The sequence below is a fragment of the Miniopterus natalensis genome, chromosome 10 (assembly GCF_054644295.1).
Source record: "Miniopterus natalensis isolate mMinNat1 chromosome 10, mMinNat1.hap1, whole genome shotgun sequence".
NCBI classification, from domain to species: domain Eukaryota; kingdom Metazoa; phylum Chordata; class Mammalia; order Chiroptera; family Miniopteridae; genus Miniopterus; species Miniopterus natalensis.
In genome coordinates this window covers 44,432,369-44,455,054 of record NC_142090.1, presented here as the reverse complement: position 1 = coordinate 44,455,054, position 22,686 = coordinate 44,432,369, and the positions used below count along the sequence as shown (strand labels likewise).

The window sequence follows — 22,686 nt, the reverse complement described above, 5'->3', positions numbered from 1 at the left end:
CTCCCATCTTAAGTGTCCTGTCTGCCTGCCTAAATTTCTATTCCATAGGCACATAACACACTTTATGAAAAAGAACTTAAATGCAGTGAAGACATTTAATCTTTTCTTTCAATAATATTTTTCAGTGTGTAACTAGATCAATTTTAATACTGTAGACAGTTTCAAAGAATGTATGATCACAAGATAAGACATGGCATTAAGATCAACCTAAAATAATGAAATCTCAGGAATCTGGGTGGCCTTTTTTTAACAGAAATTCTCATCAACCACCAACACTCCAGAACTATGGCCCATCATACAAATATATTTATATCATTTGTACAGGAAGATTTAAAATGGCTCTGAAACCATCTGAGAATGCTTTATTCATCCTTGGAGGCCTATAGATGAATTATTAAAGGTTAGTTGATTTAATATATTTTACAATATCTGCATCTACCATGTCATCACAATAACTACTGCTTTAAATATTATTAAGAACAATATTTCTACAGTGTTAGAGAACATGGGAACCATAGATCTGTGCACAGATAATCTAAAACCAGTTTCCCAGGCATATTACAAAAAATGGTAACAGACACAGAGCCACTTAAAGTTCAAGATTTCTACATTATGACTGGCCTATGTCTTCCCAAAATCACTGACAAATCTAAACCAGGATGGTTTCTTACCATTTTATTTAACAATAAAAATAGTCACTAGAATGTATATATTTTAAAAAACTCCATTTACCTACAAATCAGATGGTTTCTCCAAAGAAACCATCTCCCTGTCAGCTGTCCCAGGAAATGCCTTGCAGATATGATGCAAGAGAAGGGGCTGCCCTGCCCATCCATAAATAAGCAGGCTCACTTGGACAGCAGGGGCAGAGAAGGACCATTTCTATCTTCCTATCCATCACGAGGGGAAAATGCACTCAGCAGTTACCTGCAATGATACTGAGGCAAACAGCGAGGTGGCATTAGCCGTCACGGGTACTTGCTAGTACCCTTAAATCTGCTCTAGAAGAAATATAGGCATACCTGTATTATTGCACTTCACGTATGTTGTTATTTTACTAACTGAAGGCAAGATTCTTCCTCCACCAACAAAAATATTAGGACTTGCTTTATTTCAGTGTTCTGGAACTGAACCAGCAATCTCTCTGAGGTATGCCTGTATAAAAACCTCAATATATACGGTATGAGGGGAGTGCTTCCCTAAGAAATTAAGACTTAGTAGATGAAGAGAAAGGATGTCATTGTGGGGTTTAAGCTGAGATTCACCTTTGTCCTCAGGTTTATGGAGCTTCAGCTGGATAAATATCAAAACACTGGATCTGTTCTAAACATGATATAAAAAAAACAGCTAAAGATCAGGAAGGAGAAGACTCTAGGTCCTGACATATCCCTGGTACTCATTAGTCACAGGATTCTGAGCAAGTGACTTAATATGCCTAAACCCTGAGAAATGAAGGTACAGTAGTCCCCTTTGTCCGAGGGAGATATGTTCCAAGACACCTAGTAGATGCCTGAAACCACACGTAGTACCAAGCCCTACATAATCCTTTGATTTTCCTTATATATACATACATACATACCTATGATGCTTAATTTACAAACTAGGCACAGTAAGAGAATAATAACAACTAACGATAAAATGGAACAATTATAACAATATACTGTAATAAATGTTATGGGAATCTGGTCTCTCAAAATATTTTTTTAAAAATTAACCAATTGTGCTGTTTATTATTTTAATTAACAAAAGTTCTACAAGTGTTATTACCAAAAATCTTGCACAAGAGAAGTTTACTAAATAAAGGCAGGATGCCCGAAGGGACCCCTCTATAGCTAAGGAAAAGAGTGTCATGCAGAGGGCATGCTGAAGAGAGAGTAAGCCAGAGAAACACAACTGAAATAGTTCATCTTCATAATACACAAATACAGAAGGGAGAGAAAAGGGAGCACATATTTAACTGAAAGAGTTGACAATTTTATTTTCACATTTCACAATACGAATGAAAATTGGGGTTTTTTTTGTCCTACTCCCCTCCAAAACTGTTCTCTCTTAGATAGAAAGGGAATGCTTCTCCCTGTCGTGCTGTTAGAAAACACCCAGAGTCACAGCACTGCGATCTCCTGGTGAAGTAGAACAGTAATATAAAACTGATAGAAAGAGGCTCCCCTCTCTCCTTATCTGTCTGGTCCAGTCATTCCTAGCCGAATGGGCACCATCATGCAACGGGCGGGAGGTCTCATCATTGGGGGCCCAGGTATCATTGGCATGTGCCCTCCCACAGGCGGCCTCATTCCAGGAGTAGGTCCCACTGGCATTATCCCAGGAGAAGGACCCATCATTGGCATCAAGGGAGGGTCCCCGACATGGGGTGCTGGCATCATCCCAGGGCTAAGTGGACCTGGAAGATTGGGGGAGAGGTGGGATCATTGCTCCTGCAGGAGGAGGAGGAGAGAATGGAGTAGGAGATATCTTTCCTTGCTGAAATGCTGTGGTTGTTTTTGTCAATCAGGCTCTGAGCCTGCTCTTCCATCCATTTCTGATAGTAGTCTTTCACGGTCTCTTTGTGTTTCCTACCACTGCAGTGTGTCTTTCTCACAGGTGGAGAGTCATGGGTGAGGTACATATCGCAGTAGTCACAATAACACTTAGGCATGTTGTCCTGCAGGCCGTTGATCACTCTGTTCCGCGCAACCGAAGTCTCTCAAAATATCTTAATGTGCTATACTCACCCTTCTTCTTGTGATGATAATACAATGCCTACACAATGAGATGAACTGAGGCAAATGGCATAGCATTAGGCTACTATAAGGGTTACTTGAACACAAGCACTGTGATACCAGGGGCAAGTAGTATATACAGAATGGATACGCTAGACAAAAGGATGATTCACATACATCCCAGGCAAGACAAAGCAGGAAGGCATGAGACTTCATCATGCTGTTCAGAATGGTGGGCAATTTTATAACTATGAATTACTTCTGGAATTTTCCATTTAATATTTTCAGACTGCAGGTAACTAAAACTATAAAATTAAAACCTCAGGTACAAGGGGACTGCTGTATCAGCTGCCTCAGGCAAATAAAAGGTTATCTGAGAGGATCCAATATGAAAATATGGAAAGAGCATTCTGGATACTAAAGGTATTATCTCTTCTCTCCATTTGTGCTATCAGCTCTGACCTCCAAGTCTTGGATTACTCTGCTGTCACTGATCCTCTGAGGCTGCCCTTTACCAATGCCCCAGGCAGAGGGAAGGTGATCCTTCCCACAAGCCCCAATCACCTCCTCCTCAAAACTAACAAGAATGCAAACTTACCAGTAACTCAGTCAAAACTAATATTCTCAAAAGAGAAAGGGAAGCCATAAGATGCCTTTGCTCTTTCTTCTTGCTAACCACATTTCTTTTCTGGTAAGACCCAGAATTAGAGCAAAGGCTTCCCTAACAACTAACCTTACAGCTGACTAAGAAACTTTCATCTTTCAAAAATCACTAATTTCCAGCAAGATTCCTTTTTGAGAAAGCAAATAGTCTGTATGCTACTCTAATGAAAAAGTTAAAAAAGTATTGAACAATTTAATTTTTAAAACAATTAAAGCAAATTTATACAGACTTATGAGGAAGAGAAGATACTTAGGAGAAAATAACCTTGTTTGTTGAAATGCGATTCAAACACGCCTTTACAAAGTCATTTTTCCATTATAAAGAAAATTTGTATCAAGTATGAAATGATACCAAGAAACTTTTTTTAGTTTATTTGATGAGCTTTGAGGTCTTTTTAAGTTCAGATGTTTTCAAAGATGTAAACAGACGTTTGTAGAGGTAAAAGACTGTTAGGATTTGTTTTGAAATAATTCAGCAAGAGATAAAGTGTAAATAAAGCAACTGTACCCAGTTAATTCTTGAATCTGGGTGACAAATTTATAGAAATCCACTGCAGTACACACTCTAGTTTTATGCATGTTGGAAACTTTACATTACAAATGTTTTTGAAGAAAAATAATGAAGGTCTCTTTCCACTGAGGACTGACCAATGTCAGATTTACCGACAAGTACAGAAAATGTATCACTTTAAGGCAGGCTACTAAGCCAGGACAAGTGGAAAGGAAAACTGAGAAAGATAGTTAAATGGCCAAGCAGTTCACAGCCATCTAGTAAATCGCAAAATCTTATCTTCCCTAACCGAGGACACTTAAGAGTAAGTGGATGGTTTATGCTTCTCCCCACCAGAGGGTAAATAGCTTAAATCACTCTACTCAGGTAGATATATAGTAGAAATCCAATCAGTGCCACTTATGCCAACCACACCCCAGAATAGATGAAGGGAATAAATCTCATTTTGGCACCTCAGCATAAAGTTGATGAATATTCTACCAAGATCCTCCACTAAGACCTTCCCTAAACTCCCAGCCTTTAAAATCCTCAAGACATGCCCAGCTAGGCGTGGCTCAGCAGTTGAGCGCGGACCTAGAATCCAGGTGATTGGGGTTCAATTCCCGGTCAGGGCACATGCCCTGGTTGTGGGCTCGATCAATGACTCTCTCATCACTGATGTTTCTATCTATCTATCTCTCTCTCTCTCCCTCTCCTTTCCTCTCTCTGAAATCAATAAAGATATATTTTAAATAAATAAATAAATAAATAAATAAATAAATAAATAAATAAAATCCTCAAGACAAAGGATCCAGGGCTCGCTCTCCTTCCTGGGAGCAGGCCCATGCCTTTCTTCCCCCACAGGCCCGCATCTCCTAAACTCAAAGGGTCCTCATGAGACCTGCAACCAGGGAACCTATGGGTAGTGGCAGCTCATCCCAGGCTAACCTCCTGAATCTATCTCAAAGGCCCCATTTTCTCTGACTTTCCAGTGAGCCAAAGCAGCCCCAACTTGGCTCATTTCTTTCTTATTATGTTTCTAGTGAGCCAAAGCAGCCCCGTCTAAGCTCTCTCCTGTTGCTTCTTCTACGCTAAGCCCTTTCTTCTTTCACTGTCCCCAACGTTAATAAACATATTCTCAAAATCACCTGGACTTGTGTTGTGAAATCTTTCCTACACAAAGTCAAGAACCCACACACTACAGGGTGGCCTGAGGCAGACCCACTCAGGGAAGGTCCCCTTTCTGGTAATAACTTTACTTTCACCAGACTTTTCCAAAGTAGACAAACCAAACAAAACCAACATACTTCCATCTTCATCTGGCAGAAAGATGATACTCTGCAGGATCAAGTGTGACTTGTGACTTTGCTATGTTGACATTAGCAGAACATTTTTCCTTTTATTGCCTCAATAAATTCTTTGAAGCTACTGAAGGACACCTAGCCCTTTGTACAGATTTTTAAAAGTTTAAAGCAAAAAGAAGTGCTTCCATCTACCAAGGTAAAAATAAACTTTACTAGAATTAATAAAAACAATTAAAATAATTACTCTGTGCAAAAATCAAGTGCTGTAGAAATAATTTTATAAGATGTTACTACACCAAAACCCCCAAAAGGCCCTTGCAGAGCACTTCAGACATACCACCTTACATCATGATTATACTGGAGGCTTTATGTGGAGAATGACACAGCAGAGCAAACCAAGTTTATATAAGCTGAAACATTCCCATTTTTCAAAAGTGAAAAGAAAAACTATAGTGTAAGTCAGCCATTACGAAGCAACAGAACTGTCAGAAAGGATACGTATTCCATTCATGCCTGAAATCTTAAAGTCATCAATTAGCTGTACTACCATGTCTTTATTTGGATCACTGGGATCACTTTCTCGAACCTATAGAAAGAAAAATAAGTCAAGAACAGAAGTGTTTATGACTGAATGTCATTTCCATTATACCAACCAAAACGGTTTTAATATCAGTGATTTTTTTGAAAACAAAAGATTCAGTCTTTGAACTTATAAAACATAAAATCAATTTTAATTTAGTAAGCCCCAGAAAAATCCGTCTGTAAAATTTTAAGTCATTAATTTGTCTTCTATCATTCACGTTTTTGCTGTACTTACACATTTGAGCAATTTTATTTCATCCAAGGCTGTCTCCGTATAATGCTGGGCACTTTTTACAACTTTCATTGCAACAAATCTTTTCCCCCTTCAAAAAAATTTTAAAAAATATTATAAGCAGAAGTGATAATTATAATGAGATCTATCCAATAAACAGAAAGTTTTAAGCTTTCCTTAAAAATAGTGCTTTTTAATTGTGAGTCAATAATTCAGCAGCAGAATCATGCGTTGAAACAATCTCTTATGCTTTGCTTTAATGTTTTTTCCTCATAAAATAAGGTAAACTAGAAAATGTCATTCATCACATATAGTAGGGTAAGGACTATAATGTAACATTTTTGTTTCACTTCACATACACACACACACACAAAACAAATGTATATTTATACTGTGTCACAATAGTGTTTCATGCTATAGGTCATAGCTTTAAAAAACAGAAACCACTGATTTGAAAGGCCTATTTGTTTATATTTAAATGTTGTTTAGTATGGATGAACTTTTGGAAAAAATATGATCCAGATGTAGTTTCAATGAATGAGCCTCAGATATAAAACCAGAAGAAAATTAATATTTTAAGATAACAGGCAAATGAATTTCAAATGGGGGAGGGGAATGGCAGGTCTGTGCTTCACACTGCACAAGAAAAGCAGGTGTGCCCCTCAGTCAGACCTTGTTATAAAATAAAGGTGATGAACTAGACCAGGAATCAAGTACACAAATGACAGAACACTTACTGCATATCCCAGCACAGCCAGACAGTAGAGAAGTGTCCCCATCCTAGCTTCCTAATAACGTGATACCGGCCATTGAAAAGGTCTCCAATTTTCACTGGATGATAGCCACCTTTTATTAAAAAAGAAATTTATTTCAGGAAAGTAATAGAATCTCATCTCTTCCTTTGACAGTTCTTGATACTATTAAAGAAAGCTATAAATAATAAAATCAGATGAAAATATGTTTAATATAACATTTTTCAAGAACATGTTTCATCAAAAGAAAAATGTCCTTTGCTTTTCTATAACTTAATTAGAAGGGCAACAAACCACCCAGCACTCTGTAACACTAACTTAAGGTTTTATATTTAAGTCTAGGTATAAATAATATGCACACTAGCTCTTGACGTTTCCAAATCACCTTTTTTTCTTCTAAGCTATAAGGTCAGTACAATATAATTCACCAAAATAAAGGATGTGTACTCTGCATAATTCTGCATACACTAACAAGGAATTATATAACTCACGGCAATTTACCCTCCAACACAGCTTGCTCCTCTCACGGTTCATCCTCCAACCTCTAACTCCTGCCTTGGAAACAGGCTGGAGAGGGAGAGAGGGTACCATGTTAAGGTAGACTCTTGGGGGAGGGAAGGATCCTTCACAGACAACTCGCACAAAAAGGCCTTCACTTTGCATTTTCAAGTAAAATATGCAGGTTACAAAGTAGCAGGTATAATAATTTAGCATTTTTGTGAAACAAAAAAGTCTAGGAGCATAGATGTTAGCAACAAACTTCTCTGGATATAAAATTACTTTTATCCTTTTTATCTTTTTCAATATTTTTCTGAAAGAAACATAATACTTTCCTATTTTATATTCTTTTAGCATTTACCACTTCTTTATTGCAAAGATGTTATTTTTCATTTTTTAAATCCGCAAAATTCTTACAAATCATGAAGATATAGATGTACAGATAACAAACTGACAGCTATCAGAGGGGAAGGGGTGTGGGTGTCTGGATGAAAAAGGTGAAGGGATTAAGCAAAAAAAAACCCCCAAAACACAAGTACATAAAACAAACAAAAAAAGAAACAAAAATAACAACTCATAGACACAGACAACGGTAATTACCAAGAGGGAAAGAGAGGAGTGGGCAGGGGGCAGTACAAGAGGGTGAAGGGGGAATAAATGGTGACAGAAGGAGACATCTTTGGGTGGTGAACACACAAGACAATACACAGATGATGCATTATAGAATTATACACCTGGAACCCATATAATTTTATTAACCAATGCCACTCCAATAAATTCAATACAAAATTTAAAAATACATAAATGGTTTGTGCCTACTTTTGAGCAGCTCAAAGCAGGTGCAGGAAGTACCTAAACTACATCTTTGAATACATCTGAAACTTTCATAGGACTAGGAGTAATACTTCAAGAAATACTATGAATATAAATACTTAAACTGTGTTGAATTAGTGAAGCAAAAATTTGAGCAAGTTTTCTAAGAGTCTCATTCTCATACCACTGCACTTGCTTTTCCTGGATTTTAATATCAAAGTCTAAAACAATCTTTTGGGTAAGAAATATGAACTAAAAGATAGAAATTATAAATAAAATACAGTAAATTACTTAATGGATGGATGGGTGTTAACAAAACTCATTGTGGTAATCACTTTGCAATATACATATATGTGGAATCATTAAGCTATACACCTGAAACTTTTACAATGTTGTATGTCAATTTACATCTCAATAAAACCTTCTTACTTAGAAGGTTAAACTAAAATTAAAATAGGCTCTGAGTTTACAATATGGTTTTCAAACCATTAAAATTAACATTAAAAGGGAAGAAAACTATAATTTTCAAGTATGAATTAGGGGCACTGTGCTAGTCACTTTATTCTCAAAACTACGTTCCATGAAACTAAAATAGCCCTGGCCGGGTGGCTCAGTTGCTTGGAGCATCATCCTTACACCAAAAGGTTGCGAGTTCAATTCCCATTCAGAAAGCATAGGGGAGGCAATCGATCAACGTCTCTCTCTCTCACATCGATGTTTCTCTCCCCACCCCACCCCCCGCCTTCCTCTCCCTCTCCCTTCCTCTTTCTAAAATCAATAAAAACATATCCTTAGGCCCAGCCGGAGTGTCACAGTGGTTGAGCATCAACCCATAAACCAAGAGGTCACCGGTCAGGGAACATACCTGGGCTACAGGCTTGACCCCCAGTAGGGGGTGTACAGGAAGCAGCTGATTGATATTTCTCTCTCTATCCTGCTTCCTTTTCCCTCTCTCTAAAATCAATAAAAACATATTTTTTAAAAAACCAAACATATCCTCAGGTGAGGACTGAAAAAATAAATTAATTAAATTTAATTTAAAAATAAAATAAAACAAAACATGTTGCAGGTATTCCACAGGGGAAGCAGAGGAGAGGAAAGGGAGAGGAGAAGTTCTGTCTGGGAAATGAGAAAGAACTTAAAGCAAAGCAGATTTCTTGGCCAATGTCTTAACATGCACTGGAAACCTCTGAGAGGAAAGCATGCTGCAAATTCCAGACACATTTGCCAATGAAACCATTTCTTCAAAAAACTAGTCACAATTTCACAGCACAAAGTACACAGGAAGCAATGATGTCTATATATTTCTTACAACCACTCCATAGAGTAGATGAGCTATTTCTTTCTTTTTTAAATCCTCACCTGAGGACATATTAATTTTTAGAGAGAGGTGAATGGGAGGGGGAGAGAGAGAAACTTCAATCGGTTGCTTCCCATACACCCCCCGAAAGGGGATGGAACCCACAACCCTTTAGTGCATGGGACAACACACTAACCAAATGAGCCACACCAGCCAGGGAAGAGGTAGATGGTGTTATTTCTATACTGATGAAGTGAACACAGTCTGAGAGACAGGAGGTAGTAGGTTCAGGCCTGGAAACTGGCTCTGACTCCAAAGTCCATACTCTGTTCAACACCAGTAAGAAATGCATGCTAGCCCTGACCGAGTAGCTCAGTTGGTGGAAGCATCATCCCATATATCAAAAGATAGTGGGTTACATCCCTCATCAGGGCACGTACAGGAGGCAGCCAATCAGTACTTCTTTTTTCTTTATCTGTCTATCTCTCCCCCGGCCCCCCAAAATCAATAAACATATCCTCAGGTGAGGGGGGGAAAAAAAAAGACAGACATGCACTCCATGTTTAACAACTGGAGGACTTTTTACCAGTCTTCGTATAATCTTTTGACCAGGGAATATTTTATAGCTTAATTAAAAACCATTTACTGCACAACTGCATATTACTGCTAACATTACAGTCTCTAAATTTAAAAACAACTTAATTAGGCATAAAGAAAAGAAACTTCTATCACTATTGTATGTTTCAGATTTGAATTCTCAAACAGCCAAGAGGGTACATGTGAACAAAAACAGAAGAGTCACTCTTTTCAATATAATCACCACATAAGCACAGCTGTTCCTTTTCTCAATGGGACTTTGAAAGTTGAACAAAATAAATTTACTATTTTAGTCCAGTTATCTCAGGAGCCCACCAGATACCTAAGAATATTATGACTAAAAATAGGACAACTAAACAAGAGGGACATAAAAATAAATTTTAAATACAAACATAAAAACAATTCAAAGACCTAAGCACTTATCCTAACTTTTATTTTGAAAACCTGACATATATTTTTCAAATTTATATTCTATAATTCTCATATGCAAACTCCCAGATTGCTACAGAAAATAAGTCTCCTCTGACCATTTTTCAATCTCTTTTCATAGAATGGTAACTAGAACTCATGCTGCCAGAGCAGACCACACAAGTACTCAACACCCAGGGAATTAGAGAAAATGGCCACTCCAATAATTCTCAGAAAATTCTCCAATTCTCTGAGATTAGCAAACAATGTGTCAGAATGGCTATTAGCAGTGGACACTCCATGAGTGGCCAATAAGAATGTCAAGCACACAAGGAATCTTGAGAAAAGTCACACACTAGACAAAAAAACCCTCCTCCTTTGCTGCTGAAGGAGAAAGCAGTAAAGGACAAGAGGGTCACAGCAGCGCTGGCACTGGACCCTGCGGAGGGCGGGCATCAGGCAGAGTGCGGGGGGTCACGCGCAACGAACACAATGAATCGGGGGTCTGGCCGATATATAAAAACCATGCATTGATCACCTATAAGTTTTCCTTTCATTCTTTTTTTTTTAATCCTCTGCAGGGGATGTTTTTTCCATTGCTTTTCAGAGTGGGGGGGGGGAGAAGCATGGATGGGAGAGGGACACATCGAATGGTTTCCCCCCGCTCGCGCCCCGACCTGGCCAAGGACCAGCCTGCAGCCACCGTGCCTGCCCTTAGCCTGAACCGAACCCGCGACCCGTCAGTCCTGCGACCAATGCCCTAACCAGAGCCAAACCGGCTAGGGCTCCTTTTATTCTTAAAAAATAAAAATTAGATTGTATTACAAACAAAAGAAAGAATGGACTGCTAAGTAATTAAGTTCACTGCTCTGGTTTCTTCTGACTCCCACTCCTCCAGCACACCCAAGAAAACTAGAAAGTTCTACCTATACTATCAATAAGGCTCCAAGAACACAATTGTAAAATTATCTTCAGCTGTTTGAGGGAGCTGCTGGCTGAAAATAAAGATGACTCCATTTTTCTTGCCAAGCAAAAAACAGGTTCAATTTATAAGAGTGAATCAAAAGTTCAGACCTGCAGAGTATGAAGATGGTGGCCGAGTAGGGGCATCTTGCTTGCAATGCCTCCCAGAGCCAACCTGGAAGTTACAGCTAAACTGGGGCACAGTCACCCCGAAATACTAACGGGACGCTCTCTGAAGAGGAGACCGCAGCGCCACACCCGGACTGGCGGCGGCAGGGCGAGCGGCGGGGCCGCGCTCCGAGGGATCCCTCCGCGGGGGGCGGTCCCCGGGGCGGGGCGGGGCCCACTCCCCAGCAGAGCTCCCAGCCCGCGGCACCAGAAGCAGACACCCGCTAGCCCCCGGCTGTGACCCGCGCGATGACCGTCCGCGCGGACCGGCGGGGCCCGCGGGGCTCAAGGCCACCAGTTTAAAGGGGCAAAGCCAAAATATTTGTTCGCACCCACTCACCCGGGGCTTTGCTGAAGAGAGGATGGTGGGGCTGGAGTCGCCTGAGGAGAGCCTGGGGTGACTGACCTCGGGGAGAGGTGCGGGGAGCGGCCACCGGGGTCCGGGTGCTAGATCCTCCTCCAGGACCAAAGCGGCCCTTTTCTTGGGAGGAACCATCAGCCACCCGCGGGGCGTCAGCCTGGGGAGAGGCACCTGCCCCGCGGCCGCATCTCAGGAACCTGCATGTTAAGCTCAGCTGAGGAGTCAGCGGCACAGACTGGGGCTTAGGAGGCAGGACAGTCTCAGGGGTTGAGGTTGTCAATAGCTTGCTTTAGGTGGGGCCATTCTCCCCACTTTCCAGAGAACCTCATGGGAGACCCAAATAAACATCTCCCCGACCCCCTGCCTCCGGCAGGCACGACCTTTGGACTTTGTGGGCTCCCCCCACCTACTAGGGGCTCCACCCAGCTAAACTGGGGGCGGGGAATCCGGGCGGGACTCAGACGTGCGGCTCCGGTGGGGAACCACCCGCCATCTCCCCGGAGTCTGAAGGACACCCCCCTCTCCCGGGAAATCCCGTAAGGCCGCCTCCCGGAGGCGCTCCGTGACTACGCCTCTGCTGCGCCTCAGCCTGGGGGCTGGCGAGCAAGGGGAGGCCGACGGAGATGGATACAGGGAGCCTTGGGGCACCTGCTGACCCAACCCTGGGCCCCGTGCTAATAAAAGCTGGCCTCGGAGCGCACGGCGGGCTTTGGGAGGAGGGAGTGGGGGCCGCCGAGCCCAGCAGAGGCAGCCACATCCATCTACTGCGGGTCGCTTGCTCCTGGCTACAGACAGGTGCGCGGAGACCAAGCGGCCGGCTCCGGACAGCTTCGGAGCAGGATCCAACAAACTTCACATTTTTATTTGTATTTTATTTTTCTGCTTTTGCTGTTGTTTTGTGTTCATTTTCTTCTCTTTTTTCCTTAATATTTCATGTTTCTCTTACACCTTTTTCTGGTTTTCTTTCCCTAAATTTTTTCTTTTTTCCTTTCATATTTTTCTCCACTTATTCTTTTTCCTTTTGAATTTTATTATTCTTTTTTTTCTTTTCTTACTCATTTTTGTTGACGCTGTTGTTGGGGTTTTTTGTTGTTACTGTTTTACTTTGTTTTGTCCAGGTCGGCACCTGTGAGGTTGGAGTTGTCAGTCACCCTGAAGGTTGATCCCACACACAAATGGGCCAACATCAATCAAGACCCAGCTATAACAGAAGGGCCCACAAAATCCACACAAGGGACATTCTAATAGTGTCCATCTCAGATCACGGAGACTGCACCACTAGGTCCCACAGGATACCTACTACGTAAGTCCACCCCATGAAAACTGGGAGTCAAAGGAGTTCTACCTAAAACATAAGAAACAAACACAAAAAGACAGCTAAAATGGGGAAACAAACAGGCTCTAAATAAAAGAAGAGGAGTAATCTCCAGAAAAAGACAAATGAAATGGAGGCAAGCAATTTATCTGATATAGAGTTCAAAGGAATGGTTATAAGGATGGTCAAGGAACTTAGTGAGAATTACAAGAAACTTAGCGGAAACTACAACAGCATGAAAAATGAAATAGTAACCATGAACAAATACCAGTCAGAAATGAAGACTACTATATCTGACATCAAAAACACTCTGGCCTGGCTGGTGTAGCTTAGCAGTTGAGCACTGATCTATGACCCAGGAGATCGTGGTTCTATTTCAGATCAGGGCACATGCCCGGGCTACAGGCTTGATCCGCAGAAGGTATGCAGGAGGCAGCTGATCAATGACTCTCTCATCATTGATGTTTCTACATCTCTCTCTCTGAAATCAATAAAGATTTTTTTAAAGGACACACTGGAAGGAATTCAAAGTAGACTGGATGGCCCTGGCCAGTGTGGCTCAATGTTTAGAGCATCAGCACCTAGCAAAGGGTCGAGGGTTCGATTCCCAGTAAAGGGCACATACCTGGGTTGCAAGTTTGATCCCCAGGCCAAGTTGGCATGTGTGCAAGAAGCAACCAATCAATGTATCTCTCTCACATTGATGTTTCTCTCTCTCCCCCCTCCTTCCACCCATTCCTCTCTAAAAAACAATAAAAAAAATTCTTAAAAAAAAAAAAAGAAAAAAGAACATATATGCATATATGCATAGCCCATGGATACAGACAATACTGTAGTGAAGGCCTGGGGTAAGGTGGAGGCTGTGTGGAGGGGAGTTGAGAGGGTAGTGGAAATGGGGAATGTCTGTAATACTATCAACAATAAAAAAAAGTTAAGAACTGCCCAGCCGGTGTTGCCCAGGGGTTGAGCATCAACCTATGATCCAGGAGATCACGGTTCAATTCCCAGTCAAGGCACATGCCCTGGTTGCGGGTTCGATCCCCAGTAGCAGGCGTGCAGGAGGCAGCCAATCAATGACTCACTCATCATTGATGTTTCTCTCTCTCTCTTTCCCTCTCCCTTCCTCTCTGAAATCAATAAAGGTTTTTTTTTAAAGTTCAGAACTGTATCATAGACAATAGTCTAGATGAATATTAAGCAACATCTCTATTTTCCACGAAAGATATATAAAGTATTCATTTTTTTGACTGACCCTAGTTTCTCAGCCCTCTGATGGTGAGGCTCTCACAAGGCTAAGGAAAGATTTGAGAATCACCTCTAACACAGTCTTTTAAAAGGAAGGGGTAGTAAAGAGAATTTGTTCACAAAATTATAACACAGACACATGATGGGTCACTGAAGATTTCAATACTCCCCAAAAAATTAATGCAAGTAGAAAAGCATTAAGGGTATGGAAGATCTGAATACACCATCACCCCACTTCACATAATTGACATTTGTAGAAGACTACTCAACAGCAAATATTCTTTTCAAATACATAGAAAATTTACCAACAGAACATCTACTGGGTTACAAAACAAGTCTCTATGGAAATTAAAAGATTCAAGTCACATAAAGTATGTTTGCAGACCACACAGAAATTAAACTAGAAACCAGTAAGAGAAAATGCCCCTAAACTGGGAAATTAGCACACTTCAAAATAACCCATGGAATGAACAAATTATCAAAAGGAAATAATAAAGCATTTACACTAAATGGAAATGAAAATATAACATAGCAGAATCTATGAAATGCTGCTAAATCAGAGCTCAGAGGAAAATTTAGAGCACTCAATAGCCTATAATAGAAAAAAAGATCTCAAGTCAATGACCTCAGTTTCTACCTTAAAAAACTAGACGAGCAAATGTAACCCAAAGTTAGAAGAAGGGAATAATCAAGATATGAACTGTAATCAGTAAAATAAAAAGCATAAAAACAATAGAGAAAAATCAGTGAAACCAGATGCTAGTTGAAAAACTTAAAATAATAAGTTTTGGACCACACTGACCAGAGAAGAAAGAAAACATGAATTACTAACATGAAGAATGAGTGACATGACATCACTACAGATTTTACAGATATTAATAAAAAGAGAATATCACAATTTTATGTCTACAAAAATGAAAACTTAGATGAAATGGTCATATACTGTGAAAGATACAAAAGACTCAAGTTCCAATCAAGAACACATAAAAATTGATGAGTTCTCCCAAACATTTTCTTAATTGATTTTTAGAGAGAAAGGAAGGGAGAGGGAGAGAGAAACATCGATGTGAGAGTGAAACATCAATCAGCTGCCTCCTACACAACCCCCACCGGGAATCAAACCCGCAGTGTGGATACATGTCCTGACAGTGGATCAGAACTGGCAACCTTTTGGTGTACAGGATGACGCACAACCAACTCACCCACACTGGCCAGGGGCTCCCAAACATTTATGGGGGGGAAATAGTAACAATTCTACACATTCTTCCTGAAAACTAAAAAGGAGGAAATACTCCCAATTTCATGCTATGAAGTCAGCATTACTTTGATTCCAAAGCCTGGAAAAGACATTTTAAGAAAGCTATAGACCAATTTTCCACATGATGTAGGTACTAAAATTCTAAACAAAATTTCATCAAATCTAATTAAACAACATATAAAAAGGATAATACTTCATGACCAAGTGAGGTCTATTCCAGGAATGAAATCTTCACTTAATATAAAAAACTCAATGGCTCTAATTCACCATAATTAACACACTAAAATAGGAAAACCGTATGAAGTATCTAACCACTATGCTGTATACCTGAAACTAGTATAATACTGAATGTCAATTGTAATTTTTAAAAATTTTTAAACCATATGATCTAGCTCAATAAACATATAAATAACATTTCCTAATAGCCAACATACATTCCTGATCAAAACTGTTAACAAAACAGAAATGGAAAAAGACTTATGAAAAACTTACAGATAACATCAGACTTATAGGTGAAAGACTAAATACCACACACCCACAAGATCAGGAGCAAGATAAGGATGTCTGTTCTCACCATTTCTATTCAACATTGTACTTAAAAGTTCTAGTCAGTACAATCAGGTAAAAAAATAAATATAAAGGCATCCAGACTGGAAGAGAAGTAAAACTATCGTTATTCACAGACAATGTGACTGTCTGCATGGAAAAGCTGAAGAAATCTCTAAATAAAAGCCCTACTTAAACTAATAAGTAAGTAAAGACAGGTAGCAAAATACTAGCTCAAGATATAAAAACCAACTGTATTTCTATATACCAGCAGTAAACAATGAGAAATTGAAATCTTAAAAATAAATAATTTACAATAGCATATAAAATATGCAATACTTAGGGATAAGCCTGACCAAAAAAATGACAAAAAACTGAACACTGAAAACTTGTAAAACATTGCTAAATGAAATTAAAGAAAACCTAAATAAATGAGTTAGAAGTCTCAATATTGTTAAGATGCCAACTCTCCCCAAATTAATTTATAGATTCAGTACAATTTCAGTCAAACCTCTAACAAGTTTTGTTGTAGCAGGTGACAACTAATTTGAATGCTCATATAAAAGTATAAAGCACTGATTTCATTCAAAGGTACAAAGACAGTTAAATTAGAAAAGAACAGACGTTTGAACAAATGGTACTGAACCAAGTGGATATCCCTATGGCAAGGTGGAAGAGAGGGAGGGAAAGAGGGAGAGGGGGAGAGAGGGAGAGAAAATGAGAGAATGAGAGACAGAAAATGAGAGAATACTTCTTTCTATACCTCACATCATATTCAATTACCTCAAAATGGCTCAGAGACCTACATCGGTGGTTCCCAGGACTCTCCTTAGATTCAATTAATTTGATAAAGTGGCTCCCAGAACTCAGAGAAACACTTTACTCACCAGATCACTGTTTTAGTGTAAAAGGATCTAACTTAGGAGCAGCGAGATGAAAGTTACAGCCCTGGCCAGGGCGCTCAGTTGGTTAGAGCATCGTCATGTACCACAGACCTAAAGGTTGTGGGGGGTTCGCTTCCTGGTCAGGGCACATGCCTAGGCAGATCAATGTTTCTCTCTCACATGGATGCGTGTGTGTGTGTGTGTGTGTGTGTGTGTGTGTGTGTGTGTGTGTGTGTGTGTGTGTCAAAATCAATAAGCATGCCCTTGGTTGAGGATTAAAACAAACAAAGTCATTCACAGGGCAAGGTCTGGGGTAAGGGGCCATGGAGCTCTCATTCCCTCTCCAGGTGTGCCACTCTCCCCACATCTCCAAGTGTTCACCAGCCCGGAAGCTTTCAAAACTGAAACCCTGTCCTTTTGGGTTTTTATGGAGGCCTCATTACATAGTCATGATTGTTTAAATCACTGGATGGCCATTGGCAAGTGATTTAACCTCCAGGCCCTCTCCCCTCCCTGGAGGTCAGGAATGAGTCAGAAAGTTGCATCCCTGGAATCACTAGTTCTCCAGGTGACCATCCCCCATCCCCCTTTCCTTTCCAAGGTCAACTCATTAACACAACAAAAGACAACTTGTGTTCTCTCAAAAATATGTTTGGAAAATACATTTTGGTCATCGACCAAAACATACTATAAATCACAGTATCGAAATCACACATGTATATAATAAAGCAAGTGAGATAAAATATTAGCAATTCTTTAACGCTAAATGTTGGTCAGCATCCTCCTCAGTGGAGGAAATGCAGGAATTCTCCCTGCTATTCCTTCAAATTCCAGTGTGTTTGGAAATTTCCTTAATAAAAAGTGTTAGATGGGCTAGGTACAGAAACCCGGGTACTGAGACTCACCAGAGCAGGAAGCCCCAGATGCCTAGCAAGGGATGAAACTGGGCAAACAAGAACCTTGTCCCCAGGGTAACCTATCTTCCCCCAGCATATCTCTGATCATTCAGTTTAGACCCCTAGAGTTCCTTCCTCAAGGTAATATCTAGGCCTCAGTTGTATTTCAGCTTCAGGCCCAGAAAAGCAGCAAAATCAGACAAGTGACACTCTGGCTACCTCAGGACCAGCTACATTGACTAATGACCCCCTGCCCTGGCACCAATGAATCAGTAGAAACCATGACCCTGAAAGAGCACACCTGGAAAGCCAATGAATATTCTATTGAGACACTCCCCTGAGACCTCCCATAAGATTTCCACCTGCAAGCTAGAGATAAATAAGTTCAGGACAAAGGACCCAGCACTCCCCCTCTGCTTCCCACCCCAGGGAGCATGCCAGTGCCATCTCCTTACCCCTTCTTCCCTCCAAGGGGACCCCACAAGATTTGCAACCAGGGGAGCAATGGGCAGTGGCAGCTCATCCTGGGCTAACTCCCTGAACATGTCTCCAAGGCCCCTTCTCTCTCTGACTTCTCAGTGAGCCAAAGCAGACCAGACTATGCTCTCCTGTTACATTTTCTAATGCACCTTCCCCTTGGTTCACTGCCCTGTCTACAGCCAATAAATTCTTTCTTACTTTGCAACACTTTGTCTCTTGATTGAAATCTTTCCTTCTTAAAGAGGACAAGAACCAAGTGCTTGTCATCTCCCCGGTAACACCACGAGACTTGCAACCAGGGGAGCAACAGGCAGCAGCAGCTTGTCCCAGGCTTACCCCCTGAACCTGTCTTCAAGGTCCCCTTCTGTCTCTGACTTTTCAGTGAGCCAAAACGGCCCAGCCTAGGTTCTCCTGTTGCTTCTTCTATGCTTTTGATTCACTGTCCCAAGTGTATTTTGCTGCCATCATGGACCCAATACCCTTTGACTCCGTGCTGTGTAGCCCTTCCCTTTGGATATCCCCACCCCCATCCCCTTTTCTTTAAATAAATTCAATTTTCCTTTATTCACCATCTGAGATGGGTATTTAGCCTGCCTGCACACCACTGACCATAACCTTTCAAAAAGAATGTCATTTTTAGTCTTATTCCAAAGGTATGTTGGTGAGAGAAACTCTCTAGAGGTTAGGGTAATTAGAGACCAATTCTAAGCACTGGGAGGCAAAGAGGAGAGGCTCTGCATGCTGGTGGGACCCCACTTCTTCTAAAATAAACCCTAAAAAATAGATTAAGGGGGAGGGAATGAAAACCCTGCTCAAAGTCTCCTCTAGATTCTTGGCATGTATGATCTCATTTAAAGCACACACTACTAGGGTGCTTTTTGTCGTTCTTACTGAACAAGTACAGGCCTGGTGAGGTTATGCACTAATCCAGTGTCCCCAAGGAAGGAAGCACTACAATCAGAATTAGAATCGGGATCTGCTAGATTCTAAAAATGGTCCTGTTTCAACTATACCATGTTTTAATATTAACCCATCAGCTAAAATATATTCCCCTAGGCCTGGCCAGGTAGCTCAGTTGGTTAGAGTATCGACTCAATACTCCAAATGTTATTATGGGTAGGGAGCGCTCCTCGTCCCCACCAGTTGCTGGTGGGAATGGGCTTCTTGGGGTGCCACTGGAATAAGGATTTCCAGAGCCCCCCCCCCCCCCGAGGATGATATATTGCTGAAAGCTTTATTTCTGTGGAATTACACCCCTGAGTTTCCAAGGTCCCATTTCCCTCCATCCTGTTCCGCCACAGAAGAGTATAGTTGTGGCTTCCGCAGAGCTAGGATTAAAGCTATTGCCCAGTTTCCACTCCATGTTGGGACACAGTCCAATCCAGCATCAGGCTAGCTTAGTTTGTGTTCCCCACTGCTATTCATCAGTCCACTGCGTGTGGGGTCCACAGGGCAATATGGCTATGGAGAGAACATGGGCAGGAGCAAAGAAGCAGGAACAAGAGAGCCCCAGGGGCCAGGAGCTCGAAGAGCCAAAAGCCTAGAAAGAATTCCTTTGTCTAGGGGATTATGTATTCATAAGTTTTTGCAGCCTTGCAATGGCCCTGCCCCCTCCAACTAATTATCTGTTCCTAGGTTTGACTGACAGGCACCTTCCCTACATCACTCCAACTTCATTGCACATGTGCCTATCTTCCCCTTTGTCCAGTCCCTTCCGCCAGTGATCTGCAAGGAATGGTCCTGTGGTTCCCTGGAGAGTGCAAAGTTACAGCTTCCTGGTAAAGCTGCCCAAATGGCCATGCTTACAATGTCTGCCTCCCCCCTTTGTTCCTTTCCTAATATTAATAACTAGCTAATTACAATGGTATCACAAGGTTGCGGGTTCAATCCTCAATCAGTCCACATAAAAGAATCAAGCAATGAATGCATAAATAAGTGGAACAACAAATAGATGTTTTTCTTAATCTCTCTAAAATCAATAAAAATAAAATAAAGAAATATATATGTATCCCTTTTTTCTTCATGACTAGGATTCTAATAGGAATTAAATGTATGGTACTGTGCATGGAGAAAGCACACACTCTGAAATAAACTAAAAATTCATTTTAAATACCTATTTTCTCAATGTAAGATAGCAAGCCCTGACTGGTGTGGCTCAGTTGTTGGCGTGTCATCCGGTACAAGGAAAGGTCTCGGGTTCTATTTTCTGTGAGGGCACATGCCTAGGTTGCGGGCTCAATCCCCGGCTTCAGTCAGGGTGTGTGCAGGAGGCAACAGATCAATGTTTCTCTCTGTCTCTCTCTCTTCCTCCCTCCCTCACTTACCCTTTCTCTAAAAAAAAAAAATCAGTGAACATGTCCTCGGATGAGAATTTTTTAAAAAAAGAGCAAAAATATTGCCTGAGTTGAAAATGGTTTGTCCGTCAATGATTCAAGAACCTATTGTGCCTGGCCAGGAGTGGCTCAGCCGTTGAGCATCGATCTAGAATCCAAGGGATCAGGGTTTGATTCCTGGTCAGGGCACATGCCCGAGTTGCAGGCTAGGCAGCCAATCAATGACTCTCTCATCATTGATGTTTCTATCTCTCTCTCTCCCCCTCCTTTCCTCTCTCTGAAATCAATAAAGATATGTTTAAAAAAAAAAAAAAAAAAGAACCTATTGTTAATTGGCCTTCATGAACAAAATTTTATAACCAGTAAATATAGTAACCTAGATCATTTAGGTTACAAAACAAATTTGAGGATAAGTTATTGATTTAAAATTTTATCACATATACTTCCTAAAGCTTGACAGCCATATCTCTTGAGTGGTGAAAAATGTTTATAGATTATATCAAATAAAAATGTTGAACTCTAAGAATACACTATTCTCCTCATTTAGTAATTCAAAGTACAACTTAAATCATACACATCCCAGTGGAAACATTAATAATGCTAAATATAAAAAGGAAAAAAAAAGCAATAATGAAGCCTTAGACCCAACTATTAAACTCTAGGGGGTGGGGGAAGGAGTCAAAAGCAGTCAATCAGATAAATTGTTATTTTTAAATTCTTGCATGTAAATTAATCTCTATTACTTTATCAAATATACCATGTAACACTAATGAATAAGAGAGAGCTCTAGGGGGGAAACCAGAGCAAAGGAAAATGTTCCAAAAGACAGGATTCCTATTTATCTATGACCTAAGGAGGTAACAACAAAAATTACTTGAACATAAGATAAATATAATGGATGTAGAAAACAATTTTTGCGGGAGGGCTACAGAGATTTAAGCAGAGTTCATAGATTGAGAAACCTTGCATATCTGAAATGTTAATGAAGACAAACAGATAATTTCAAGCCTTTGCCAATTACTTATACAGATTTATACTTAAATTCAGGAATGCTGATTTAAATGATAGCACTGGCATTTACTAGCTATGTGACACTGAGCAAATTACTTTACTTCTCTGGGCACTGCCCCTACCACACTCACTCAGAACCATGCCTGGACACATATTAAGTGCCCACATGAGTGTTTACTCTTCTTCTGCCATTACCCAACCCACTGTGACTAATGACACAGATTAATGAATCAGCAGACCAGGGTGAAGGGCACTGGCTTTCCTATTTAAAAGACAGTAATGCTATTCCAAAGTGTAATCTAATTCATTAGGACAGCCCAATTAACAAAATTGTTTTTGATATTCTAGATATGATAATGATTTATAGTTGTCAACCGTCAAAGAAGAGAAATTAATTTATCTTTATCAATGATTGAGCCAAACATTAAAATATTCTCATAAGAGAATCAAGGCTTTCAACATTCAAATTTAATGTCACTTCCCAAGAGATACAAAGATTGGTTATAAAGACTGTGGCTTCTATCCCTTGTATCTTGGGCGCGCTCTCTCTGCTAACCTAGCTGCCTTTGTTGTGAGCAGTCCATCCTGTGGAGAGGCCCTTGTGGCAAGGAGCTGAAGGGTCTAGTGAACAGCAGTGAAGAACTGAACCAACAACCACGTGCATGAGCAGGAAAGCAAATCCTTCAGGTCTAGTCAAGCCTTCAGATGACTGCAGTTCAAGCTGACAGCTTGACTGTAACTTGATGAGAGAACCTGATCCAGTACCAACCATATTTCTGCAAATCTTTTGAACAGAGACACTGACAGCCTTTGTTACAGACGACCTTTCGAAGTTTTCTAGAGTGAACAACCTTGGAAAATAGACATACT

General features: G+C 40.6%; 1 protein-coding gene and 1 pseudogene across 4 annotated transcripts in view; both read right to left on the bottom strand.

Moving 5' to 3' along the window:
* SRPK2 (SRSF protein kinase 2) overlaps positions 1 to 22,686 on the bottom strand; it is a 226,076-nt gene that overhangs the window by 40,546 nt on the left and 162,844 nt on the right. For all 4 annotated transcript variants that reach the window (XM_087821102.1, XM_087821103.1, XM_087821104.1 and 1 more), the window contains 3 exons: positions 6,726 to 6,834; positions 5,992 to 6,079; positions 5,673 to 5,760 (listed from right to left, as the gene is read on the bottom strand). In XM_087821102.1, the coding sequence (XP_087677228.1) occupies positions 5,673 to 5,760; positions 5,992 to 6,079; positions 6,726 to 6,834 (285 nt within the window). The remainder of the gene's footprint in view (positions 1 to 5,672; positions 5,761 to 5,991; positions 6,080 to 6,725; positions 6,835 to 22,686) is intronic.
* Positions 1,699 to 3,067, bottom strand: LOC148092248 (U1 small nuclear ribonucleoprotein C pseudogene; annotated as a pseudogene).